This window comes from Dromaius novaehollandiae, chromosome 3 (assembly GCF_036370855.1).
Source record: "Dromaius novaehollandiae isolate bDroNov1 chromosome 3, bDroNov1.hap1, whole genome shotgun sequence".
NCBI classification, from domain to species: Eukaryota; Metazoa; Chordata; class Aves; order Casuariiformes; family Dromaiidae; genus Dromaius; species Dromaius novaehollandiae.
In genome coordinates, this window is record NC_088100.1 from 102,845,726 (window position 1) to 102,873,527 (window position 27,802).

General features: G+C 44.1%; 1 protein-coding gene across 5 annotated transcripts; it reads left to right on the top strand.

Moving 5' to 3' along the window:
• The first annotated feature begins 697 nt into the window (after positions 1-697).
• On the top strand, positions 698-27,641 carry TRAF5 (TNF receptor associated factor 5). 5 transcript variants are annotated; one of them, XM_064509639.1, is made up of 12 exons: positions 698-917; positions 10,900-11,040; positions 14,129-14,353; positions 16,373-16,430; positions 17,684-17,785; positions 18,660-18,824; positions 19,263-19,340; positions 19,722-19,796; positions 20,067-20,159; positions 21,781-21,909; positions 22,431-22,599; positions 24,011-27,641. In XM_064509639.1, exons 3-12 carry the CDS (start codon positions 14,139-14,141, stop codon positions 24,586-24,588), a joined length of 1,662 nt encoding a protein of 553 aa, XP_064365709.1. In that variant the 5' UTR covers positions 698-917; positions 10,900-11,040; positions 14,129-14,138; the 3' UTR covers positions 24,589-27,641. The 5 variants fall into 5 exon arrangements, with proteins under 5 accessions (XP_064365709.1, XP_064365706.1, XP_064365708.1 ...); XM_064509636.1 differs by having other exon boundaries at positions 699-917; positions 21,781-21,921; XM_064509638.1 differs by having other exon boundaries at positions 699-917; positions 14,134-14,353; positions 21,781-21,921.
• The last annotated feature ends 161 nt before the right edge of the window (positions 27,642-27,802 follow it).

Below are 27,802 nucleotides of genomic sequence, written 5' to 3' on the forward strand. Positions count from 1 at the left end.
CTGGCACTCCCCCCTTGTCCTCTCATACAAGTATAACCCCGGTGTACCAGGATATTCCTGAAGACTTAAAAACTAAGAAAGCTCCTTTTGCAAGAGAAAGTGTTTGGAAAGTCATTTCAGTCACAGCCCCTAGACTTGTGCGGGACTCCCAGGCTCTTACCGCAACGGGAACTGATGCATGGGTGAGCGGCGAGTCATTTTACAGGTAGCAAAAGTCAGATCTTTCTGAAACCAGCTTTTTTTTCTCAGAGGTCATCTTAAACCAGTTCAGATAACACTGCCTAACTGTTTCTTCGTGGTCACCTTACTGCTCTTGTCCGTGTGCTAATACAGCATCTTCCTTAGGGAGCGGTATTGCTGGAAGCGGTCCCAGGGAGAAGGCCGGGAAGGAGGCGAGCGCGGCAGGACGGGTTAGCAAATTCCTCCAGCATGGCCCGAGTAATCAGCTGATAACGCTGCCCTACGGCAGTACCTGCGGGGCCGTGACCCGGGAAAATCACCTTGCCCAACCGGCCCGGGGAGCACTGCCGTCCCGGCGCGGCTCCCACCTCCCCGGGCCCGCGCGGAGGCGGAGCAGGCGGCGGGAAGCGCCCCGGCTCCGAGGCGCAGGGAGGCGCCGGCTCCCGCCCGCTTCGCCCCGCGTCTATTGCAGCGGCGCCGCCTCGCTTCGCTCCGCGGCTGCCACTACCGCCGCGGGGCGGTGGCGCCCGCCCCGCCCCGCCCCGCCCCGCCCGCCGGGGGCTCCCGGCCCGGCCCCGGGGCTGCCGCGAAACCGAAAGCGGCTCCCGGCGGCGGCGCTGCCACTTGCCGCGGCCGCCGCCCCGCGCAGCCAGGGGGGCCGCGCACCTCCCGCGCCCGGTGGCGGCGGCGGCCGGCGCGGCCCGGCGCGGCCCCGGAGGCAGCGAGCGCCGGCGCAGGTGCGGCGGGGGCGGCGGGCGGGAGGCGCCGCGGCGGCGGGAAGCGCCCCCGGGCCGGGCCGGGCCGGGCCGGGCCGGGGGGCGGCGGGGCCGGGGCCGCTTCGCGTGTGAGACGTTTCCTCGGCGCCGGTAACGCGGGGGGCGGCTGCCCTGCGGCGCGCTCTTCTCGCTGAGAAAAATGAGGCCTGTGTAAAAACCCAGCCAACCCCCCCCAGATCCGTGCGCCGAGTTTTGTTTTCCCGTGTTTTCTTTTCCCGCGGCCCCCTCCCGCCGTGCTGGCAGGTTTATTGTGTTTGCAGAGCAGAGCCCCGGGCGTGCGCGGTGCGGGCTGGTGGCCCCGGCTCATCCCCCCTCTCACCAGCGTGCACCGCAGCGCTGTAGGGGAAGGTAGGCCGGTGGCGCGCCCCGAGGGTTTACAGGTCTGAGATTTTGGAAGATGAGAAGCAAAACCAAGCAAAACAGCGGAGGCCGCGCTGATGAACGTCTTCGCAGCTGCTCTGATGTCTCTAAATCGCGGGGAAGCCGTGACAGCCGTCACCGCTGGTGGCGGTCGGATTCTGCTGCGGGGGAGGAAATTTCTCATCTGCATGTGTGCAGTGAGGCACAAGCAGTTCCCCGACTTCTCCCTGGTTAGCAGCATGCTGGGACGGTGCTGGGACACCAGGCTTTGACCAAGTGCTTCCAACACCCTACGATTTAGGAGGAAAGATGCAGAGCTTGCATTGTTGTGCTTCTTGAATGGCTTTGGCTCGTGTTAGTTTGGCTGCTCGTGCCTGATGTCAGCCAAGAACAACTTTCCTCACAATTTCCGTTTTATAAATATGGCATGACCGAAAGATTGCACCAGTGCACTAAAAATAACCCTCTTGGGGCATTCAGGTCAGGTGCGTCTCTAGAATGGCAGCAATTTGTATTTTTAAACCATTCTGTCTAGCTCTACACAGTGCACCAAGATTTAACGATAAGCAACCAAATTTGGGTGTCGGTCACTCTGTTATGCTGGAGTACTGACCTGGATGATATTTTGCTTGAGTTTGTTTCTTCTGTAGTCCACACTGCATTATTACTTTTTATCTTAGGGTGAGTAACGGTGTTCGTGTGTTACAGTGAACCGAAACCCGCACAGAGTAACTTCCTTTACTGTTAGCCTTAATTACGTTTTGTGTTGTTGTCACGTGGAGGAGCCTGTGCATGGGTCAGGGCCCCGGTACGCCACGGCTGTGCAAAGGCAGAGCAAGCCCGCTGTCTGTGGCTGAAGGAGCGTGTGGTGCCCATCAGGAGGGGGAGATATGGATGGATGGAAGAGCAGTAGGAGGCAGCAGGACTCTCTGGACCAATGTGACAGTCAGTGGTCATAGCTTATAGGAAGCCTGTTATTTCCAGAGCTTGGCAAAAGAGATCTTAAGGAAGAGATTTGAGTAGTATAGCTCGCTAATATCCCTCTAAAATATCTGTCCTCCTGGTATGCACTTGCTTGACAATATAGCAAGTAGACAGCGGAGCCTGGTGTTGTCATCTGGCCAGAGACGAAACCGGACCTTTTAAACCATCAAAGATGGCAGTGGCCAAGTGGAGGTGGACTAGGACAGGCGTTGGAGCGAGGAGTTTCTGATGCAGTAGAGAAGGGGGAGATGGTGAAGGATGGACAGAGAGCGGTGAGGTGGTTAAACAAGTGGCCTAGAAAAATAGTCCCTGCAGCAGCATTCTGGTTGGATAAATATGTAAAGATTGCATTTCCAGAGAACTGAGTTCTGGAAAACACAAGGAGGATGGGAGCCTGGAGAAGAGTTTTACTTGCATAGATAGACAAGAAATACTGTGTCATATGGGGCTATCATGCAGAAAGAGTTGTTTGTGAACACCTAGAGCTTTAAGTCCAAGGCAGAGCCAAAGGTAATGAACGCATGTGTAGTATGGGCTGGCTGTGTCGATTTTAGCTGCTGAGAGAGGGATCGTACATCAGGCTGGTTGGGGACGGTTAAGGGCAGTAGGTTAAGTTTGAGTTGATAGACATCCACAGCAGAGATACTGGAGGAGAGGCTGAGAGTTTAGCTTGTGCAGATAGCCAGTCTGCAGTAATATGGTAGCTTTGTGTGTATTTGACACAGAAATTTTGGCTGGATAGGTGTTAACTGCCAAAAGGTAAGATTCAGAGTGAAATAGGGAAGAAAGAAAAGCTTGTGGCAGTCCCAGAAACTGCAGAGGGCGTGAGGAGGATATACTGAAGGAATAATTACAGAGTTTAGAGAGGATGAGGATAGGCATCCAAAGAGGGGACAGGATTTTAAAAGTTGTTTTTGGAGACTTTGAGAAAAGCAATTTCAGAGGAGTGCAAAGAGCAGAAAACAGAGAGGTCTTTATTTCACCCCACATCCTTGATAGTTGCTGTCCTTAAGAGAGGAGCATAGCTGTTAGCTAGTGGGCACAGCGGAGAGCTGTGAGTGAGGTTGGGTGCTGTTGTTTCTGTGCTGCATATGGTGGGGAAGCTCTGCCTGATCACTTCGGTGTGCCGCTGCAGACTTACAGGGCGCCTGGTTTCCCAGCTTTTATGCCATTCTTTGCATTCTTTCTTTAAGCTGATCTATAACCCTTTATCTTCTTCAATTCTTCTCCTGGCCCTTTGATTATAAATGAATAGACAATATTTATCATCAATGAATAGTTGACTGTGGACTCCCCTCTGGTCCTCCAGAGAGTCTGTATGCGTTGCAGTGCTTCTTGGGCTCCTGATCTTCTTGAGGTGATAATGGCAGTGATATCGGCACCTTGCAGACATCCCAGTCTCAGCAGTACTTACTGGTCTGCCCAGGGCATCGTGCTCACGCAAGGATGCTGCTCTGGGACCCAAACCAGCTTGGTAGGGTGTCGCATGTCCAGGTTGTCCTTGAGCTGTGCCCTGAGGAGCAACAACATCTTCACCTCACCTTTTCTGATCTTTTTCTTTCCAAGTTTCTCCGCTAATGACCGTGAGGAGTTAATGTTCCCATGATTAGCCGTGTGCTTTCTGCACCAGTGCAGCTGGCAGCGTGCTGCTGTTGCACATTCGCCTTCCCGCTGTCCATGGCAGAGGCGAACCTCTTACCCTAGAGGTGCTGAGGGAGGTGAGGAAGCTGAGTCATGCGTATTGTTAATAAAAATGGTACAAAAATTTCCATTGTCGCCACTGCTCGGTCTTGCAACAAGTAAATAAGTGTGTGAGAAACTGTCTGTACCCTAAGCCACAGTGGTTTTTGTATGGGACTGCCCAGAGTGCTTTCAAGTGTATTCGTCTGTGTGGGGGGGACTGATTAACCTCATTTATACTTGTAATATGATGACATTTACATGCAAGGGTTCTGTAAGGGCAAATACGTTGCTCTGTGCTTATTTAGTGAAACATAATACTGAAAAGAAAAAGTTACTTACTATTGGTGTTATACAAATCCCTCTAGTGCCTGAACAAACTTCAAGGAGAGGAACAATCTGCAAACCAGTTTTGCCTAAAGTGGTCGCTGTGAGACACACGCACACCCAGAGGCCTTCATTGATAAGTCATACATGGTTTTCAGTCATCTCTGTTTTGAGAGGATGTATAAGGGTTTCGGAAACAAAGTTTCTGCCCAAAACCATAAATGGATCCGTGCACTCGAAATATTGGCCTTACTAAGTAGGAAAGAAACAAAAATCACAGGTTCCATTTCTTAATGCTGTCTTAGAGACAGCAGAGAGAAACGGCTGTGGGACCACATATTCAATGGACGATGGTGTACAGGGGTATTAGGCACTGTCTGTAAAGGAAAAAAATCATCCTTTTTTCTGCCTCACTGTCACCAGCATTAAACCTTGTCTTGGCAGCTCTCCACTGAGGAGTTACAAACACGGGAACTTGGTGAAGCCTCAATGTGCCTTGAGGTCACTGAAACTGCAGTGGCGTTGTTCACTGCCGGGAGAAATAGGGCAAACCGGGGCCCACCAGGAGAGCGGAGCTGGACGTGACCTGCAGCGTGTTAGCAGCCTTTTTACGTTGCATCTCGTCCGAGGTCGCCGCAAGCCAGCGCCCAAGGGTGGCTGTGCTCATTAGTCCCGGCGTTGGTCGGGCGCCAGCGGCCGCCGAGCCAGGGGACTGCAGGGCCCGCTCGGAGGGGGGCTGCACGAAACCCCCGGTTTGTACCGCCGTAATTCTTCAGCATCATGTTTGATTTCGTCCAGAAGACTCCCTTAGCAGAATTTTAGCTTATCCTGGTAATTTGGATGTGAGGTTACTGAAGAAACCGACTTCATTCAGAGATTTTTGTACACATGCTGATTAAATTACTCGTTACAACTAATTCAAATGATTAGGGGTGCAGAAAATTGAGACCAAGACTCTCTTAGGCCTTGAATAGGTATTAACGGGGAAGCCAACGGAAGTCCTGGCTAGCATATCCCCTTGGGCAGGTAGTATCCTCCTGTGAAGGAGAGGTGAGGTTAAAAGGTGAATTACCAGGGCCCATCACTAAGACCCAGTGCCGCAAAGTATGTAATGGCCTAACTACTTGTTAGCAGAGGTGAGGACTTTGCTTAGGCTCTGATATGCTTCAGTTCAAGAAAGTAAATTTAAAAGCAATAGTCGTCTCACTCTCTGTCTGTTGTCGTTACTTCTTTTCAGTAACTTTTTTCTATGTTGTTCTTGTGTCTTTGTTACTTTTCCTTCCTTCTGTTTCCTGAATGCTGTTCGTGTCCATTTTTTGGCTTGCCTTCATCCCCTTGAGTGTGCTTTAACTAAACCTCCTAATGCCCCTTACTGGTTCCAGCCTTCGGTGCTCTGTTAGCAGTGGAGGCCACCAAAGGGTGTGCGTGAACAGTAACGCCAGACTATTGCTTTCTACTCATCTTCAGAGTGAAATTGTTTAAAATTAAGATCCTGCTGCTACTCAACTTCTCCATTTGGGGTTTTCCCCAAAGCTTCCCAGAAGCAGCTGGCGCTTCCTGGAGCTGCGCCGGCGAGCGCTGCGCTGGCGGTGGGGCAGCCTCCTCCACGCCAAGCTGCCCAGGATCTTTCCTTCCTCTAGAGCGCTCGGTTTCATGGAAAGTCCTTGCAAAGTTGGTTTGCTCTTCTGATGTCAACCAGCACTAAGGTCGCATACAGGCAACAGCTTGGCCAAGATGCTTCCTGAGGACGTGTGTTAGTTGCAAAGACACATGGATGTCTTCTATTTTAAAAAACTTAACCACAGAAGTGGGCTTAGGTTGCATCCAGAAATACAACCGGGATCAATTTAATTGATCAAGAAGCAACATGCCTTCAAATGATGGCCTTTTCTCTTTGTCGGCGTTGCACTGACTTAGCGATGGCTTGGCTGTTCCAGAGCTTCGGGGAAGGTTTGGGGAAAACACGCGATAGGTGGCAATGCCTCCTGCGAGAGGAGATTGAACCCGTTGAGAAATGCCCTGGGAGCAAGTTCAGCTAAAGGGAAATAGCTAATGAGCTGCATTTTCTACAAGATAGAAAGAAGCTTTCTTTAGAATACTAGTATCTTAAGCATCAGGAATCCTATAAAGTACTGCTTTTGTAGATACCTTACCTTAGGGGAAAAAAAAAAGTTGTTATCACTTCTTTTCCGTTAGGGGCTTATCTGATCGGCCGAGCAAAGCAAGGCCCAATACTCAAGCTGATAGCTTTGCTTTCCTTACCCACCAAACAAAAGATAAAAATAGAAAGCCAGAGGAGGCGGCAGAGGAGAATAAGGAATGGGTGAGGTTATAAACTGAGCCTGTGGCACTGCAGTAAGGGAAATATATTTTTGCCTGGGGAAAGGAGGCTGACATACAGAGGATTTGTGGAGATGAGGACTGCCAGGAATCCTGCGTACGCAGTTAGGTTCAAGCTGTAAAATCAGTAGGGAGTGCAACCACTTTAGTTATTGCAAACCCCAATATAAACACTTATTTTCATAAAATTGATTTTTATCTCAGTCAGAAAGTTGTTTTAGATGTAAAATGTCCATACAGCCTTTAGTGCAGGTTAGTGCAGTGTAACTTTACTGTGCTAACTTTAGGTTGAACCAGTGCAGTTTCCTTGCATAAACAGTCCCCAACTTTCCTGATATGAGTTGATCCACCTGTGTTCATGAGGGCTACCTGTGGAGGGATTTTCAGGGCTGGACCTTGGTTTTCCTTACATCCTCATGTGTTTCCTGCTGACCGTTTATTTTTAATTTGGTCACACCATTTACTCCTTTTTTGACAGTGATGCTATTAATGTGAAAACAAGAACTGTGAAAAAAGTTACTGGTAACCTTATGCTGCTCCAAGAAATGAATTCTGCAGTCGCGGCACCGTAAGGGAAACTAGTTTTCAATGGCTTGTCGGTTGTCCAAACACTTAGAAACATTTTTAGACATGATCTTTTCAAAGCTACGCTGGGGGATTTCCACTCCCTTGCTGTCTTAAAATGCTCGTACTGTTTAACCACAAAGCTTACGCTCGCACACTCTCTCTCGCCCGCGCTCTCATTTTCTCCCCATTAAGGATCAGCTACAGTTTTCAGGTATGGGTCTATCAGAAAGTATCTTGTTAATTGTTGGCAGGAGTCTAATGTTGTTGTAATTCTTTGTGATTTTTAAATGGCTCTTCAGGTATTAACTGTTGCAAATCGATGTTTGAAAATCATGCAGGTTTGTTAATGCAAGGTTTGAGAATCTGAAGGATCTTGGGCAGAGTTGGTCACAAGAGACAAATAGCTCCAAGAGTTTACACGGGTGTATGATGGCAGCGATGCGGGCTGGGGAGCTTCTTAATGTAGGGTTGTGTTGTTGCTGAGGAAGGCAGTAAAACATCCAGGTATTGATAAAGGAGTTTAAAGTGATCGACAAATTAAAGAATTACTCAGTTTTCTGATAGTTTAGTCTGATCAAGGAAGATCTATGTAAGTATATTCTTCAGGAGCATCAGTGTTTACCAACCTGAAATGCAGATATCAAAAAGCTGTTTTGTTTTTTTTTTTTTTTTAATAAGTAGCTAGGTTACTAAGTACCAAGTGTTTCAATGATTTTTTTAATAGCTCTTGAATGTAACCTTTCTGTAGAGTGACTGCATGGATTTTAGGAACAAAATTATTTTCTAGCTGTGAAATGAGATTATTTTAAGACACGCTGTATGTATTGTTGTAAGATAGTATTGTATTGATTAGATGTAGAGGGATTTCTTGATAATACAATAGGAATTCATTAATTAATGATTAGGAGATCCATGGAAAATAGCAGATGTAGCAAATAAGCAAGAAGGCCACAAAATCAAACCTACTTCAGCACCAGATACACTTTGTTAGTTATATGGATGTATTTTTAAATTTTTTCAATATTTTCTGTATTATAATGTGTTTATGTCTGTAAAAATGGTGAAGTCTAGTCTTATGGGAATTTACTGTAATGCTTGGCTGTAAATTTATGCAAAGAAAACCCTACAGTCATATTCTCTTTAATGAAGATTTGCTTATGGAGGTTAGCAAATCGATGCTTGTTTTACTGTGCTTTTAGAGTAAGGTGATACAGGAATTTGAATGGGATAAAAGTTGCCTGTATGCGAAAGAAATCAAATTTGGTTCTGCTGCCCTCTGCAGCAGCATCCCCTGTGGGTGCCCAGGCAGAAATCCCGTAGGAAATCGCTGCTGTTAGAAATGCTCTCTCCTGGATACCAGCTGCTTGCTGAGCTGTGGTTTTTAAGGGATTAGGGCAACAGCAGAAGTTGCCTTGCTGCCAGGAGTGAGCCCTGCAGGCAGATGGGGAGCCTGCTTCGGTGCAACGGGGGATCTTTCTCCTCGTGTGAGAGGCCACAGATGTGCGCCCAGAAGCCTTCCCCGCTGTGGGGACCAACAAGTGCGTTTTGCTGTCGCTGGTCAGATTATCGTCACGCTTCCTGTGTTCAAAGGGACGAGGATGATCCCATGGTGACATCAGACGGCATCATCTGCTGTTTTTAGATGACTTAATATAATCTGCTGTATCTTAAATATGTACATATTTCAAAGCGTGTAGATATTTATAGTAGCCCTTTTGCAGATTTTATTACCTTTACAGTTCTGTATGTTAAGTGTTGGGGCTTGTTTTCCCCAAAATGCAGTGTTTGTGTGGAGGAGCCTTATACTATTAGTAGATCATATAACTGGGTTATTTTAGTTCAAAAATACTGGAGACAGCTGATCTACCTAGGTCATAAGGCAGTTTGGAGAGAGTAATTTTAATGCAAGTTACATTCCCCTCCCTCATGTTTCTGTCTGTCGACTCCCTATGGAGTGAGTTGGTCTCAGGCCTTTAAAGTATATTGAATTTTACAAAATTTTCCCCCATTTCGACTAAGACAGGCTTCCAGTTCCGATGTGCCATAAAAGATAATTTTCAAGGGAGGGACGGAGGGTCTTCTAGGCCTTGTCCCTACCGAGTACCTTGAAGCAAAGGAATATTGCTGAGCTAGAAGTGGGAGAGCATGAGTAGAAGCCTCTTTCCATGCTCTATTATATGCATTTCCTGGAAACATCATATGCACAGGAGTCATCCCAGTGCTTTCTGCTGAGCGATACTCCAGTTTGGGAAGGTAACCAGGCACGAGCCTCCCTGTACACGGAGAACCGGGCAGGGACTGTGCCAGCACCACCCACCTACTTGCTGGCCAGCAGGACCAGGATTCTTGTGTTCTTGTCCAAGCGTCATGACCAAATCTGTGAAAACAATTCGCATGTTTGCCCTCCTCGGTCTAAAAGACACGGTGGCTTTCAGTGCTTATGCTTGGGTCTACCATCCTGGATGTTTTGGTCTGTTTCCAGCACAGTGTTACAGCCTGCCTGAGTGGCTGTTGCCCTTGTAGCTCATGTGGTAATCTGATAACTCTTCTTGGGAGCTTGGTTTCACATGACAGACAGCAGGAAAACATATCCTCTTAAAAAAGAATTACCACATTATAGAGATGTTTTTCTCTGTGTGCAGTAAGGGCGTTTTTGTTGCCAAAGCCGTTTCTCTGTCCAGCGTAGTTCAGTGTGATGTAGGTGTTGCACACTGTTTCTCCTCCCTTGTGACTGCCGGTGGCCCAGATCAGCAGCATCGCCGCTGGGGGGGACGTCACGGGGAGCCCTGCTGCTGGGGGAGGACCCGTGCTTTAACATGGTTGTGAAAAGTGTTCATATAGTGGCTACATCTTAATCAGTGATATCATGCTGATTTTTCTCCTTATTAACACGGTCTGCTTGTGTCTTACTCAGAACAAGAAGATAAACTAAATGTGGACCGTTTAAGTAGAAAATGTTCGGCCTCACCTTGGTGTGGTGCTAGTTAAAACAGGATAGCCCACATTTAAAACAGTTTTTTTATTATGAAAATTCTCCGCCCTGGATTTTTCCCAGTGAGGTTAAAAGCATTGCACACAACACACGTATGTAAGAAGACATTTCAGGAGTATTCTGCTGTTGGTACAGGCGGCGTTGGGATGCTGAAACGATATGGGGGTGCAACTCCGAGCTGTTGGTCCTCTGTGGCTGTTGAGGCCCAGCTGCATGGTAGTTATTTGTAAGACTTGGGCTTAGCTTCTAGGGATCAAACTACTTTTCTAGTGCGAGGTCAGGATCAATTGTGTTTATTTCGGTGTATAGAAATCCAGTTTCCTGACATACAGATTTTCCGTGTCCGCAGTGTGTTTTGCCCATCCCATGCTCCTCCAGGGGCGTTGCAGTGCACATGCATTTGTAGCGTTGCCAGGCGCGTTGCGCTTCTGCCGTGAGCATCCTTACGTGGTAGGAGTCGGCCACTGCCCAAGATTTTAAGGCAGTTCGCATGCTGAGCAACTGCGGCCTATGCAGAGGGGATACCTTGGCTTTGTTCTCGGTGGCGTAGCATGCAGAAGTGAAAGCGTACCTCGCCTCCCGCGCGGGGCAGGCATTAGCGTCAGCAGGAAGCTGATTCAGTTAACCATGGGCGCTCTTTCTCTCACAAAGAGTGCTTTTTTCTCTGACTGTTTCCCTTTGGTTTTGGTTCAGAGGACGCGGGCGGCCGACGCTTGAAGGCAGAAGTGGAAGAGGAGCTTCTGCAGTCAGCACCCAGTCACACGTACGCGCTCGGACGGGAACCACGCTCCGCCTGTCATGGTTCGGATGACATCGCTCTTAGCGCTGACTACGGTCGGTTTATCACAGAAATGTCATTTATCGACGCCTCTGAAACAATGTCGCTGGCCCAACGCACAGTGATTCCAGCAGGCAATGCACCACTTTCGGTGAAGCAGCGTAGTCCAGCAGTGACCGTGGCCTCGTGGGTCGCAGCATAACAAAATGACCCTTTTTCAATTTACGCCTAAGTCCCAATGCCGTTCACGGCCAGTTTGTGTAGGAAGAGCTGATGATACCTGAAGGCTTAGACTAGAAAATAGAGGAAAGCCTGGGGATAGGTTGCTGCCGTCGCCACAGGGCTCTGGGCCGCCCCCGTGGAGGCCGGGGCGGCGCTCTGCCCTGTGCCCGTGGAGCCTCCCTGGTGGGTAGCAGGGCTGCCGTCCCCGTCGAGCAGCTGAGGGGGAGCAGGAGCTGTCACTGGGGAAAATCTGTGCGAACGAGGTGCTCAGAGGCTCGATTTCAGGAACAGGGTTGGGGTTTTTGTTTTGGTGGGGTATATACATGCATCTTCAAGGTGCTTGAGGAAAGAAAGGGTCTCATTTCAGCCAGATGTTTGGAAGGTGCGTAATAAAGAAATGCTTTCTTCAGAAAGAGATAGGAATGAATGTTGTTGATTTAATTAGCAAAGAGAGATATAAGTGGGTTTCTGGGTGGTATTTTGGGCTGGTAGCTGTGTTTCTTCTTAACCTATTCCATTTGTTGCCTATAACATTGTTTACCCCAGCTGGAAGTGTGTTATGCGGTAAGGTAGACCCTAGAAGACAAAAACCGGTAAAAGTGGATCTTTGGTGGGGTTTTACATGGTGCAGCATTAACTTGCTAAATCCTGAACGTCGGGAGAGCTACGCCCTGGGGCACAGTAGGACTCGAGACTGGATGCTACGTAAATGAGAGAAAGCTTTAATAAGAAACAGAAAGGAAATGTGTTTTAGGGCTCTAGCTGGCCGTTAACTGGCAGGGTTAGCAGGGACGCGGCCTGCCGGTGGTCTCTTGCTCCGCGGCACTTGCTGGTCCGTCTCCAGGGCAGCCCGGGGCTCGCCAAGGCACCAGCCTGGGATCTCCTCCGGCTGTGTCCCGGTGTCCCTCGCAGATGTGAGAAATACAGATTGCCCCTAATCAAGTGTCAGAGCAGCAGGAGACCCGTTTTGCGAGTAGGGTCAGCCGTTAAAAAATCGAAGGAGAGAAATGAGTGAGTTGTCTCTCTTTCAGAGCAGAAGACTGTGTTTGGAGCGAGGGAACAGGGTAATTTGCAAAGGCCGTTCGGTACCAAGCACTTCTCTGTGTGGGGCATGTATGCTGTTTCTCTGGTTATTTAGCATCCTAATTTTTTATTCTTGTAGTATTGTTAGGGCTCAGATCCCTGTGGGCTGCAGACATGAGATGATGACGCGCTTGGTTATGCTTGAGTAAACCCGACATGGGGTCTAGTAGAGGGCAGGGGGGGCTCACACAAGCTGGGCAGGTAAATACAGTAAAAAACCCAGTGCTGAAGTACAGCAGCATGTAAATGTTTGTAGTGAAATTGGCTTCGGTGGGTTATGTGTTTTGGCTTGTTTTTCCGTCGCGTCCTTTTCTTTGTCTGCAGGTTTTCCTTGTCCGATAGGGGGTTTTAAAACAGCAAAGAAAATGTATTTTACTGCGTGACCTTCAGGTGGTCTGTGGTCCGTATGACACAGGCTTCACGCGCTGTTCCCAGGGGTCAGGAATGCACGGCGGGAGGGAGCTGGGCCCATGCCGGCCCGCTGCTGAGCGCAGCCCCGGGGTTACGGTGGTGGTGCGGTGGCCCCGCTGCTCTCCCCAGGCAGGAGACGGCCCCAGTGACCTGCAGGGGCTGAGTCAGGCCTCCCAAAGAGCTGCCGGTGCCGGTAAAGGAGACCTGCTTGCCTGGGAGGGAGGGTGGTACGTGTAGGCGAGGATTAGCAAACCACGGTACAGCTGTAAAAATGAACACTTCCACCACGAAATGGTCTGCGAGCTAAAAGCTTGTCTCTCTGTGCCTCGGTATTTATAAAAATAAAAAGCTTCTGTATCGCTGGAGCCCTAAAGGCAGGGCTTTAAGTGAAGAGTAAATGTTTTAATTGCCTCACCATAACCTGCATCAATAATGAGTTGTGTTTTGTGCCCTCAGTAATGAGGTACAGAAAAATGACCAGCAGAGCGGGCTGGGAGTTAGGTTTTTCATTAAGAGCAGGTTGCTGTGGCAGGTGCTTTCAGCTTCTGTAGACCTTCTGTCAATGAAAAGTGTCTTCTGAAGGTGAAGTTGTAAGAAAGCAGTGGCGAATCTCAAGGTTTGCAACTCTGCGGGCTGGAAACAAATGTTGTTGGTTTTTTTCCAATTACAAAACCAACACTGCGTGCCCGTGCTGTGTATGCTTCAGCATGAGCCTTGCTAGGCTGAGAGAAAAACTTAAGTCACAGTTCTGCTTGCAATCTTGCCTTTTTTTTTTCCCCACTACATCTTTCAGATAGGATTGATATAGCCAAAAACTCGCACATTTTTGAAAAACAGTATTATAGCTTAGTGCTATAAATGGGTGAGCATCTGGAAAAGGTGTCAAGTTAAGAGGCTTTGGCTTCTGTTACACCTAAATTGAAGGTAAAATCTCTTTGCTCCCCTTTTCATATGTTCCTTGCTGTTAACCACAAAGCTGCATTCTTTTTGAACCAGTGCAATGAATTAGTAAGAGCATGTGGGTGGGCTTTACGTTAAATGTAGGCTTTGCTGGCAGGCACTGGGGCTGAGACTTGACCTCTGCTGTCCCCAGCTAAGTCTGTGATAGTTTTAACTTTTTTGAGACTAGCAGCTGTTGTGAGAAAATTAGAAAAAAGTTCTCTCTTCTGGGGGATAATTTTCAGGTTGTGAAATTCTTTCCAGAATGTGTTTTCATGCTAGTCCTGTAATGAAGTGTGCATCATTTTGTAGTTCTCTGAGCTTTTTATTGCTCTTCCCTATCTGATGCTGCATTTCCCTCTGAAATCTGTTGAAACCTTCTGTAAATGAAAATCCTCTGATAATGAGCAGTCTGCTGCAAGCCGTAGCTGAGGGGATTTAACCGACTGTAAATATTTAAAGGGCTTCTTTTTGCATTTGCTTTTTCAGTATAGCTTCCATGGCCTGTGACGAATTTACTGGTCTCTCAGACATCTTCACACGCCAAAACTCTGCCAGTGCTGTTTCTCTAGACTTTGAACCCGACGCTGACTACAAGTTTGTGGAAAGCCTAGAAGAGCGGTACAAGTGTGCCTACTGCCACCTAGTCCTGCACAACCCTCACCAGACGGGATGTGGTCACAGGTTTTGCCAGCAATGCATTCTTTCTCTGAGGTTAGTACAAATTCTTCCTCTGTTTACAAACTCTCCTTCCTCCCCTGAGCAAAAAGCAACTAGCACCTCCTATAAATCAACTGCACATGCTGTAATAATAGTAATGGTCTGGTAAAAAATGCAGGAGTCAATGGAAAGGCTCTGTTGAACTCGGTCACTGCATACTCAGTGCTTTAAAGATGTCTTTAAAGATCTTGCCTGGTGGGGGCAAGGAATATGAGGTCACTTTGGTAAATGCGTGGAAGTCAGCATAAGGAAATTTTTGGTGTAAACTTAAGCACGATTGAGTGAGGTGCTGCCTAGTGCACCAAGGCTCTCTGTCTATCATTGTACTGTTCAGGTGAGTTTGTTGCATTAAACTCTAATGCTTTTGGCACTGGTGGTTAGATTAAAGCTGTTCGCTTTAGTATGACTTCTTTGATTTTAGTGGAGTTGTAAAATTGATGTTTGTATTACCTGATACCACAGCGAGATCACAAGGTTGCTGGCATCCACCTGCTTGGGCTTTATGTGCCCCTGAAACCTGTTTACCCCACAGACCTGTCTGGAAATTCATTACGTGTTGTTTGGTGTATCTGCAGTAGAATTTGGCCCAGGAGGGCTACAGAGAAGCTTAATTATGTAGATGGATTTCACAGTTTACTTTTTATGTATTTTAGATGCTTCATGTTAGGCACTCGCTCTTTCAGGGTTGCCTCCCCATGTATGCTCCCTCAGTAAGCGTTTTCTCATACTTACTGTAGGACTTCTGGGAGCTTTTTAAGATAGGAACCATTTGAACTTATTTTGCTGTCATAGTAAGGAGTGCACGGTTTGCACTAGACAAAGGCTGGTCTTAGTGCAGGCTATGGGATTTTTCCAGATATGAGATTTGTGACCAACAGATGGCCAGAGAGTGACAAAGTCCTCTTAATTAAAAACCACCTTGTTAACACTTTTAGCACAAACTCTACTTTCTGTTATACTGTTGCTGCTTAATATCCTCTTAGAGTTGTGGGCAGAATTTGGCTTTGTAGTTGCTAGATCAATGCATTTTTGAAGTGTGGTTTGATTCTTAGGGTATTCCATTCGTTCCAAGATTTATTTTTACATAAGTTCAGAATCTTTTGTTGATTCATAAAGGAAAATACCACTTTGACATGAGCACAGCATATAAGATTTATTTTAGCGCAGCATTGCTGGCATAAAGTAACTCATTATAAAAGTGACTAAAATGTAGGAAACTGAAGATTTCTCTGCATAAATCAAGAACTGGTGGTATATTTCTTCTTGTTTGTACCTACAGGTTCTTATACTTGCTATGAAAGGCTGCAAAAAGATTATCTGAAAAAGGAACACTGCGTATGGAAAATACTCAGATTATTTAGGGACTTTGCACAGAACTGTTGTTCGAGAGTGCAAAAGTAGGATTTTAATATATTTTCTCATATTGCCTCCTTGAAGCACTCATGATGCATGCTTTTTTCCTCACTATCCCCTGTATTCAGGATTTTGTATTTCTCACATTGATTTTTCACATAGCAAGACTGTTCTCACTTGGATTCTACCTGTCTGGTACTTATGCAAATGCCCAAATACATGTCTTATGAACACTGAAGGCATGCCTGATTTAGCATTCCGTTCTGTAACTTTTGCGTTCACAGGATGTTTTTTAACCATGTATGTATTTCGTGGATAATTTAACAAACAAGAACATGCATGATTTCTCAAGCTAATTATCACTGTGGTATAAAGCATCTGTTGACTTTAATAAGAAACATGTGTCAACAGATCCTAAAATAAGAGATACTTAACTTCAGGCCTCAAGATATTACTGACCATTTGAAAGGCTTCATAAAGAAAATCCTCCCCCTTACTCCTTGCAATACTGAAACTGAGCCAAGTGCATTATGAGAATTTTCTCACTTGACACTGAAACGTCTACTACTGACTTCTACCAGAGTCAGATTCTGATGTCGCCCAATTTTCTAAAATAAATCAAATGTTCTGTGAGTTAACATGATTCTTCTTTTGATCTAGAGAACTGAATGCAGTACCCACCTGTCCCGTCGACAAAGAAATAATAAAAATGCACGAGGTAAGTGGCTGTAGTTGCAGGTGCTTCAGTGATCAAAAAAAAGCAAGACAGCAAGACAGTGATCAGAAAAAAGCAAGACAGCTAAGAAAAGGTGGATCTTAGTCTCTTAGTCCTCAGGGGCAGAGAAGCTTTTGCCTTAACAATGTTAAGGGAAATAGTGTGTTCAGTGATGTTCTGCAAGACAGAAAGTATGGATATATAGCTAACGCTTTATTTCATACCCCATGTCCTGAAGTTAAATCACTTTAGTCCTGTGTATTTCCCATAGAGTGTCCAAGAGTTTCATGGAGTTTTAAATCTTCTCTAGTGTTCAGTGTTTCTTTTAGTGGAGAGTTTATTTACTTACTACTTAATCCCCCATCTTGCTGGGGAATCTTACTTATTTGCCTTTGAATTTGACAGGGCTTTAATTTGCTGCCTTAACTCTTTCCAGTATACCTCATTAGCCCTGCAGACTTAATTTATTCTTTTGGTAACCTTTTGGAGCAAAAGATAAGTTCATGCTTCTTATTTTGCAAGCTACAGAATTTTTGGAATGGGTTAATTTGTCCTTTTTTATATGCCAAAGCTTGAAAGTATACTACCTACTTGATCCTGCCAGAATGTTTTTTTCTGGTGAAATCATATATATCTCTGTCCTCTCTCTCCTGCTCCTGATACAAAATTGTAGTCTGAATGGGCATGAAGTTGTTGCTTTTCACTCTCTCTCTCCTACCCTGTGCAAATTTTCAGTAATGCAACAGTGAACAGTTTTATAATGCTCCTTATAGGAAGGTCTCTAAAGACTGAAAGGTTGCTCTGGGAGCTCATTTTGCTTCTGCTTACACAACGGGTGACAGTGCTGTTTCTCGGAGGTGATGAAAGGGGTGTCTCAGCATCACCTCTCCATGTCAAATGCGCACTGCTCAGACATCGGGGCTGCTCTTACAAAGCTGGTCTGGTCTGACAGGGGCTCTTAGCCCTAGAAGCAGCATGGCAGCTCTTGAGCTAATAATCCTGCTGGATCAGCGCCTGTGGAATAACTATAGGAGGAAAAAAAAAACCTCTATACCTAATAGAATATTGACAGTAAATGCGTTTTCACTTATATTTTTAGTATACATTTTCAATGTGAATCATCAAGAGCCATACCTGTGGTTATGGAGTCTAAAGTTTTGTGTTTAAAAGGTGTCTTGTGATGTTTTGTTGTCTTTTTATATTATTTGTAACATCTTATATAACCTCATATGAAGACTAGCTTACTTTCTTTACAGGTTTTCAAAGACAACTGCTGTAAAAGAGAAGTTCTTAACTTGCAAGTGTTTTGCAAGAATATTCCTGATTGCAGCTCAAAAGTAATTCTGGGACGATACCAGGTTAGTTTGCTTGGTCAAATTTTGAAGCCTTTGATTTTTGTGCAAACTCTGATGTGTGTTATAAGGTCAACTTCAGTGAGTTCAGAGTTATTTACCTTGTATATAAGTAACAAATGTGAACTGAAGATATTATAGCTGTAAGTTTGTTCCAGCTTTGCCTTAGGTTATTTAGCAAGAACCATTTGTCTTTATCTCACTGTTAATGCATCTGTCTTTTTGCAAGTTCAGGAGGGTCTTAGTGGGTGAAATTCTGAAGGTTTTCTTTGCAATAATGAAAAAAATATTAATATAGGAATTTAAATATGCTATAAACAGCAAGGATGATTCAGTCATCTCCGAATGTCTGCACAGTGTGATGTAGTGCTAGGAAGGGAGACCCAAGATAATTCAGCAGATAGATACTCAGCCTAGTGTCATGGCCACACTTCTCAGCAAAGCCTTGGTTCGGAGAAAGCTTCCTAGCCCAGCACCATCGCAGCTGTGCTGCACCAGTATGTGAGGGGTGAGCTCAGAGATAGCTTTAGTGTCACCATAGTGTCCACGCGTAACTTGTATGCAGTTGGACACCATGTGATGGGTGCTTCACGAAAACTCACAGCTGCTTGCCAAGACGTACCGGACGTTTTGGCTTTTTCTCATGTATTAATTGAGTGAAAAGTGAAAAATAAAGAAAGGGCTCTCCAAATTTGCAGGTTCTTCTGCTTACTCTACTTTTGAGACAGTACTAGGAAAGAATATACGGAGTTTTGTTCGTTACCAAACTGCCAAATGTTTCTATGGGCGTACTAGGCAAGTGAAGATGCAGTGAAACACATTCCTAGCTGTGGTTGGTATTCATTCCTCTGCGAGTTTAATTTGCTGTTACATGTTGCAGGAGCATCTTCAGCAGTGTTTGTTTGAATGTGTGCAATGCACTAATGATGGATGTTGCGATCAAATTCTTCGGAAAGATTTGAAAGATCACTTAAGTCGGCATTGTAAATTTCGAGAAGAAATGTGCCAGTACTGTAATAAATATGTGGTCTTAATCAACATACAGGTAAGGTCATAAAACATTTCCTGGGAATCTGTAGTACATGTTTGCCTCTTAATGTTGCAGAGTGAAAAGCTTCCAGCATTGTAATGAGGCTTACAACTCATGGAACAAAATTTGGCCAACTACCTGAAGGAGAAAGCATAATAAATGTGTAAAATAAATAATAGCAGTTGCTGCAGCTCTCTTATGAACAACAGTCTGGTATGGAGCTTGCACTTGTATTTTTGTGATTACTTTCTGCGTGCCAAAAATTAATAGCTTCCTTTATATATACTACTTTACAAAAATAGAGAGTTGTGTGTTACAAGCAAGAATAAATGAATATGTAAATTTTGTAAATTTGCCTGTTCATGCTTATAACGTACTGTGTATCATCTTTGATATGGTGTTCCTTGAGCCTGATACAAGTCATTGCCTTTTTTTGTGTCTTTTTTTCCCCAGAATCATGAACAAAATGATTGTCCTGACTATCCGGTGCCTTGCCTCCAAAACTGCTCACAGATAATTCTGAAAAAGGAGGTACTATAAATTTTTTCACATACCGTAATTCAGCAAACTGCATGCTTCTATGAAAACTGGAACTCATGTTGTAGGCCACATTGGCCCATGCCAATAAAACAGGTTTACTCACTTGCTCTTAGTATTTTCTTTTTTTTTTGTCCTGAAAGTGATATGTCTCATTTTATGAATGAGGTATTCAGTCATTGCAAAACATTGGCATTGCAATGCCAATGTATCATCTGGCTTGCTTATTGACTCTGACTACTCATCTTCTTTACATGATCAGTGGTCTATTGACACTGGCCTTTATTTATCCTTTATACGGACATTTAGATTTTACCAGTGCAGTAAGGTACGTAATATTTATTTCATTACCACTTTCTCTGTTAATATATGCAGCTTGAAAAGCATCAGACTGTGTGTCCTGAGACTGAAGTGGACTGTCCCTATAAACAGTACGGCTGTCTTGTAAAGGTATTGTTTTATACCTTGTTTCTGCTGGGATTGAGATTTGTTTACCAAATCAGCCAGAGTATTTACCAAAATAACTGTTCCTGTTCTTTCAGAACTATTTCTAGTATTGACTAAGATGCTGTAATAGAGTCAGGACTGCCATTCCCTCACTTTCAAAGCACAGAGGAGACATTTTAAAGTCTTGCATCAATAACAATTTTTACTAAACAATTTGAAAAATCTGCTTACTATGTTACTAGATTCTCTCACTTTCTCCTCTGCCTCACTAAGGTTAAAAGAGGGAAACTTGCCGAACATGAAAATGGTGCCCTGAGGGAACACATGCTGCAGATTTTAGACAAGAACTCCAGACTGGAAGAACAGGCAAGTCATTTAATGAGCATTCTTCAACAGTCTTTGGCTGGTTGGAGGACGACAAGAGATTTTTGCATTTGTTGCATGTTTTAGCTCAGCTGCATTTTAAAAGACTACTTTTATCTTCTTTGCACACCTCAAAAGTTAGCTCAGCTGCATTTTAAAAGACTACTTTTATCTTCTTTGCACACCTCAAAAGTCAGAATAAGCCCTTCCAGTGAAGTCCAGGCAATTAGATGGAAACCCTCCTGTGCTCAGGCACACACATTCTCCACTGAGCACAATGGGAGGCTTGCTGCCACCGCTCACCTCATTTGCTTTCTGCCTTTGCTTACAGCGGACATGAGGTTTGCAGATAGGGCATTTTAAGCTTCAGTGCTTGCTGAGATTGCAAGAACACGCTGAAGAGGAGCCTCTTAAATGCCCAAGTCTTGCCCTCTGCAGAGGCAGCACTAGCTGCTGGCTGTGCCCTCTAGCAGAGTAGGTTGCAAGCACTTTTCCCTGCATGATCAGTGCTGCTGCTCCCAACAGGTGACACTGGGCGCAGGCCCAATACTGCCAAAGTGAATGCATCCAACTGATGGCTGACTTACTCTTTTGCTTGTTTATTTTAAACATAAGTGCCCCAAAATGCAACAATTTGGTGATCTACCATAGTTTTGGAGTCAGTACTACTCACTTACTCATGTCTTTTACTTGTTAGATCCCAGTATAGAAAAATATATATGCATACATTCATATATATGTATACATACACACACAAACACATATACATGTATATGCATGTAGATATATATTATCACGGAGCAGAATGTGTCATCTTGATGGAGATGAGAGGTATGAGTCTCTTAGCACCTATTGATACACAGAGCTATTAAGAAATACGGCTACCTTATGGCTTTCTTGGCAAATCTCATCTTTTTTCCACCTGGAAATTCTGTCCAGTTAGAGTTCAAGAATTTTGCACTTCTACTGGGATTACTTGACATCTGTCGTCTTGATTATGCTCCAGTGAGCACTAGCTCCAATGAGTGACATTGATGTCCAGCAATCCTAGACAGCCCTGCCACACATGAACACATGCACTACGAGGCTGTTCCCAGGAGATGTCAGACCTACTGTGTAGGTGCTGTCGAGCTGAAATCGCATGTGTGTGGTGAGTCCAGAAGGTCCCAAACACACTGCGAGTGTGTGTGCACTTCCTGCGTGAGACGTGCACAGGGCACCCGCACTCATGGGAGGGCTGTTCCAGGGAGCCCATGCAGTACATGCCACAGGCCTACATGTTTTTGTCTGGGAGATCCCCAACATAAATACAGTAAATGTTCAGGAAAGACCGTTGCACTCTAAACTCACCTCCTTCCTAAATCCAAGTTAACATCGTAGTGTAGAGAAGCTTTTAGAAATCATGCTTTGCACCCTGGGCAATAATAAGATTTACGATGCGGAGTTCAGTACTTATTAGTGCTTATCCATTAATTTTGAACTAATTAGTGCTATATGTAGTTAAATTAGAGCATTTGCATGGTAAACTTTTCCTTTTTTTCCTATGTAGTCGCATACATTTTAATTTGATTGTTGTGTATTTTGGCATACCTTCAGTTTTTACTCTGCTTTTTTCCATCTGTAGATATCTGACCTGTGTAAGAGTCTGGAATGTAAAGAGATTAAAATCCAACAGCTGGCAGAGGCAGTTAAAAAGTGCGAGAAGGAATTCAGACAGTTTACACAGCTGTTTGGAAAAAATAGCAATTTGATGGTAAGCACACAGGTAAGACATTTATTTACCTTTCTGGCCAATTGCTTTCTTGCATCCTGGAATGTGTTTATCCAGTGACAATTGTCATTAATAGCAGGATGGTAACAAATACTGTCTCCCAGACACTTCACAAGCTTTTCTTGTTTTTTACAATACAATAATATCTTTTCATTTTATCCAATAAAGTTTGGATATCTGGCTTGGGCAAAAAGCACTGAATAAATCCTGCATGGCCAGATCCCCATCGCAATTATGCAGATATAAGTCTGAATAATCGGTTGAATGAAGTAATACAGTGTGAATTGAACTGAATCAGGGATGGATTCTCAGTGAGCTGAATTAAACATGAGGAAGCATTTGGAAACGTTCCAAAGGCAACCTGCACAGTATATTCGCATATAGCGTGTAGTGGATATTGCTGACATATTAAAGACTTCTTTATCTTATTTCAAATGAAATAACTGATTTTGAATGTCTCTTGTCTCTGCTTTCACTCTCTTCCAATGGCATTAATTCGGAAGGCTCTTGCCAGTCACCTGGATAAATCTGCACGACTGGAGTCACAAGTAAAACAGTTAATACAAATGGCAAACCAGCAACAAAGTAAATTAGACTTGCGACCTCTGTTTGACACAATTGAAAATGTAAAACAGAAGATTGCCCTTATGGAGACATATGATCAGCGTTTAGGTATGTTGGGACTTTTGTTTCTTTTCTGCGTGGGTTTAGGATTTTTGTAGACTCGGTAGTTGCTTTTAGTAAAGGCCCTGATGCTATAGTCAGTCAGTTGCAGCTCTTAGCTGGTAATGGCTTTCCTGTTCTTGATTTCTAAGACCAATTGGTGGTAGTGGGTACTCAATCCTCCCACCTTCCCTTACGCCCCAATGTTACCACATGCACCAGCTTCCGAATTTCTGTGGCACTGCGGGGTCAGAGAGCTGGGGTTGGTTAGGCTGGAGGATTGCGATGGTAGTAGCAGTAGGATCCATAGTCAGGTGTTATTTCTCTCTGATAGTCATTCATTATTACCAGCTGCTATTACAATAAAAAAAGTAACAGCCATAGTGCATATTTCTGTCTCCACTTACTTTCTTGCTTCATGTGTGTAATGTGAACCTTGTAAATTAACATCAGCCTTGTAAATTAAATCAACACGCTTGTGAAACATATATGTACTTAATCAGAATTCCCTGATTGTTTCAGTGATAACAGTAGCCTTGATACTCACTCACTGTCACTCCTTGAGACATAATTGCTTGCATTGCAGCCTGTCCTTTTAACTTCTACTTCCAGAGCTCCTTCTGCAAAAGAGTGGGGTGAAAAATAAAGGCTGAGGTTTGAAAGAGAAGTTAATAGAATCAGAGGGGAAATATATTTGTATTCCAGTGGCTATAAGTTACCTCCTACCCCTGCCCCTAAGAAGACTCACTGTAAATAAAAAAGTTGTGGGAGGGAGGAAGAACAGTCAGGTAGGATGTGACTTTCAGCACCAGTTTTGCCAGAGCAGGCCTCTAACATGAATCTTTTAAACAGAACAAGCAGCTATTGTAGGCTAGCCTCTATCCTTTATGGCTATAGGTCCAGCAAGGCTATGTTCTTCTTCCACTCCCATGGCATTACTTTAGGTTCTCATTTGAGTCAGGCCCAAATTTGACCCTGATTTTCACGTGGCTCTTGTTTCAGCCTGATAATGTTAGCGTTTTCCAGGATGGCACTGTCATAAGTAAGGAGAACGTGAATATGTATATCAAATGAGTCCAAATAAAGAACTTTTATAGCCTTGGACTCTAGATGCAAATTTTGCTTCTCAATGCTATCTCTAGGATGGGAGTATACAATATACAAGTGGAGCTTTTTGGTACTGACATTCAAGAGTTTGCCTTGATTCAAGCATAATATTGCCAAAAGGCTGAGTGGAGTGGCCTGTGCTACAAAGTTAGTTGTCTCTGAGAAACTCCTGGATGAGATTCCACAGTTTAGTCTTCAGCCTGAGACTTGAGTAATTAAGTATTGTCAACTCAAGTCTGGTTGCTCTTTGTATCCAGTGTTCTGACAGTTGCTTTTTTTTTTTTTAACTGAATGTTTCTCTCCTTTTTCCCAGTTGTTCTGGAAGGTCAGTCCAACAAGCATGATCTCCAGATCAATATTCACAAAGCACAGCTCAATAAAAATGAAGAACGATTTAAGCTTTTGGAAGGCACATGCTACAATGGAAAATTAATCTGGAAAATCATGGACTACAAGATGAAGAAAAAAGAAGCAGTGGAAGGCCGTGTCCTCTCTATATTCAGCCAGCCTTTTTACACCAGCCGCTGTGGGTACAGGTTATGTGCAAGAGCCTATCTGAATGGGGATGGCTCAGGAAAGGGAACACACGTCTCTCTCTACTTTGTTGTGATGAGAGGGGAGTTTGACTCACTACTACCATGGCCTTTCAAACAAAAAGTTACGCTTATGCTTTTGGACCAAAGCGGGAAAAAAAATCACATTGTGGAAGTCTTCAGAGCTGACCCCAACAGCAGCAGTTTCAAAAGGCCAGATGGAGAAATGAATATTGCCTCCGGATGTCCACGCTTTGTGCCACACACGGTTCTAGAGAACACAAAGAATACCTACATCAAAGATGACACTCTGTTCTTGAAAGTAGTTGTGGATTTAACTGATCTGGAGGAGCTGTGATAAAACACTTGATAATGCGACTGCTTTAACTATTAAGAAATGCTTTCTTGGTGACTACCAGCCATGCAATAGTGAATTGCCACTAGTCAAGCTATTGATAATGTTATTGAGGCTTTTGGACTGCATAACAGCTAATGAATTGCCAAAGCATCAGCCTTTCTTTTTTAACTTTTCCAAGACTGCGGTTTTAAGGCAGCTATAAGTCCAGTTTGATGTTGTGAACATGCATTCAAACCAGTGTTTCAACTCGGCTCAGTACATGTTGGGGGTGAATGTTTGGCTCACATCAGAAGACTGGCATTTTGAGATGAATCTCCTCCAGTAAGCCCTTTGGAGCCCAGGCAGGCCTGGGGGTTCCCCTTATTCACACAGAACTGATAGCATGCCCATCATCATAGTGTACAAGTGCATTTCCCTTGTCTGAAACGGAAACATTTCAGTGTTAGCACATTTGAATCAATGTATTATGATCTCTCAATTGCCTGAGTTTTTGAAGCAGGGAGAATGGCTTCAGCCAGGCAGGGAAAACCTTAGCCAGGGATCTTGCATTCCCTTTTCTTCTTTTCCAGAAAGTCCAGAGGAAGATGCCAATGCCTCTTGCTTTTCTAACCTTGACATTTCAGCTATGTTGAATACCCCAGCTCACAATAGCTTTGTTAATGTCCTTTCTGTTCCTACCTAGTGCCTTGGGACTGAGTCCAACTGGTGATAAGCATCCACAGTTCCCCCCTCCGCCCCATTTGAAGTCAAAAGAAGCTGCATGTGCTTATCACCTCTCAGGATATGGCCATAAGCGGGGTACTCAGCCAGCCTGTCAGCTCTTGGCTGCACTGCTGGAAGAAAGGGGACGAAGCTCCAGTATTTTTGCTCCCACACCCATGCAAAAGAAATCTTTTCTGGCCTACCAGCTCTGCAGAAGGCAGTAAGAGCTTTGGATATCTGCTTGTGGAAAGTCCCGCATTACATGCACTGTTCCCTTCTGCTAGAAATTTGGATGTTTGCAGATGGAGGGAGAAAATGCATTAGGAGATGAGGTTGCTATACGAACCCAGTTCTCCCTGCTAGTGAAGATCTAGTATATGTTAAAAGGAAAGATAGCTACTGAGTAACTACTGATAGCTGTGAAGCACTTCCGCAGATCTTAATTTTTATTCCAAGTTCCTTCCACATTGCAAAGGAGTATGTGCGTTGTATGTGGTTTACTGAAGGCAGAATAAAAATGCCAAGGTCAGGCACTGAGGAACAAGTAACAAAGAATACACGTGCCTTTCAAAAGCCTTATGGGTACCTGTAAGAGGGATCTAATTTTGCACACTCGGTCATTTTGTTGCTACAAGTGACAGAATTCTGTGTCATCTCTTACAGATCAGGTATTGAAACATCAAATGTAATCCATTGCTCCTGCAGTCCAGTGGCAGAGAAACCTGGGATTTTTCAACAGACAGTAAGAAATTGAGTTGGATTTACAGCAAGAGTATACTAGGCAGGCTAAAAATCAAAACGGGGCACAGAATGCAAGGAATAGGGTAGAAAATTCAAGAAGGCGGCAAATGCGGCAAAATCTGAACTGTCTAGACTTTCCGTGCAGAATGTTAGTATCAACTGAAATAATATCAACCTCGAAATTGTACTAAGGTGAAGGCAAAATACCCTATTTTATATCTGAAATCTCATTACTAGGTATTTACTTTCCCATATGGTTTCTAGGACATAATTCAGACAAAAATATTTTCAAAATCGGGGGGGGGAGGGGGGAGAAGCCTAAGTTATCCATACTTTCTGGTGAGTTAGTGTATCTCAACACTGTTTCAATTTATATGGTACTTATGTCCTTTTTGCTGCACAATGTCAGTGTGTACCAGACCACCATAGGGGTTTTCTATGTTCCCAGGGACAGATGGTGAGGGCCAAATTTTATTCTCTTGTGCAGTCCTTATTGACTTTAACAGCCATTGTCTCTGTACAACGGAGAGAATTAGGCCTCATGTCCATAATACTTCATTGCATAAAGAATAAGCTTGTTGTAAAATGGTGTGGCATTGTAGGACATAAATTATGAGTCATTGATGTGGGCTTCATGTTGATTATTACTTTAGTATTTGCCATGTAACTTTCGAAGTGGCACAACTTGAATAATAACCACTAATACAGATGCAAATGTACTACCCTTGTTTCCTAGAACTCTTTAATATGTTAAGTGTAAAATATAGAAAGTGATAAAGAACTTGGAGAACTGAGGCAAGAGGGAAACAGCACAGTCTGTATTTAAGGAAATTACTAACCCTCTCTGCCTCCACCACCCCAGATGTAAAATGGGGATAATAATACTTGCAGAAGTGTTAGGAGTCTTTAAATGTTTGTGAAGAATTTTGAGCATGACAGGAGCTAAGTATTATTAAAACTCCATTTCTAAGTGTTAGAATAGGTGATGGCATTGTGATGTTGGTAAGTGTTTAGTGTGTTCTTGGACAGATTTTGAAAGCATGTTAATTTTAACCAATCCATACTGCAGTCTCTCTTCCTCTACTTACCGGCTGGTTTTAGTATTTTGCTGTGAATGTTTCTTTTAAAATTTTGAAGCACAAATGACTCATTCCGGGTGACGAAAACATCCCTTTTGAAATACTGCCTGTTTTATAATGAATTAGTTGAGAAAATTAATTTTTTAAAGATGACTTTATTTAAATCAATTCATTTTATTAAAACAGTTGAGAGTTTTGTGTTTAGTTTTTCAGAGTTTTTTACTACTGTAAACTGGATTTTAAATAACATCCCATTCCTAATAAAGAAAAAATGTTGTATAGCATGAATATTAGGGAAGAAGTTAGATGTTGCATGAAAAACACCAAAAGACTTTTCAATGATACTGTATTGAGTAACTGAAAGAGCATATGGTATTCCTACATCAGCACACAGTATGTTTTTAATGTATTTATTGACAGATTTGTAGTTGCTTGAGTATCTCTTACCACAATACAGACATTTTTCTAGCCAAATGTCATAACTATATATGTAAAATATGTAAGAATAAATAATGTTACCATCCTTCTGGAGTCAGTGTGGCATCTACTCCTTTAAGCTAAATTTTTTAAAGAGATTTCTTACAGGAGTGTGGAGTGCTGCATATCTGCATCTGCAATTCTGTTTACAGTCCAAAGACAAGACACTACTTCAGGTTAAGAATCAATATGCTGCATAAATATTTTGGTTTGTG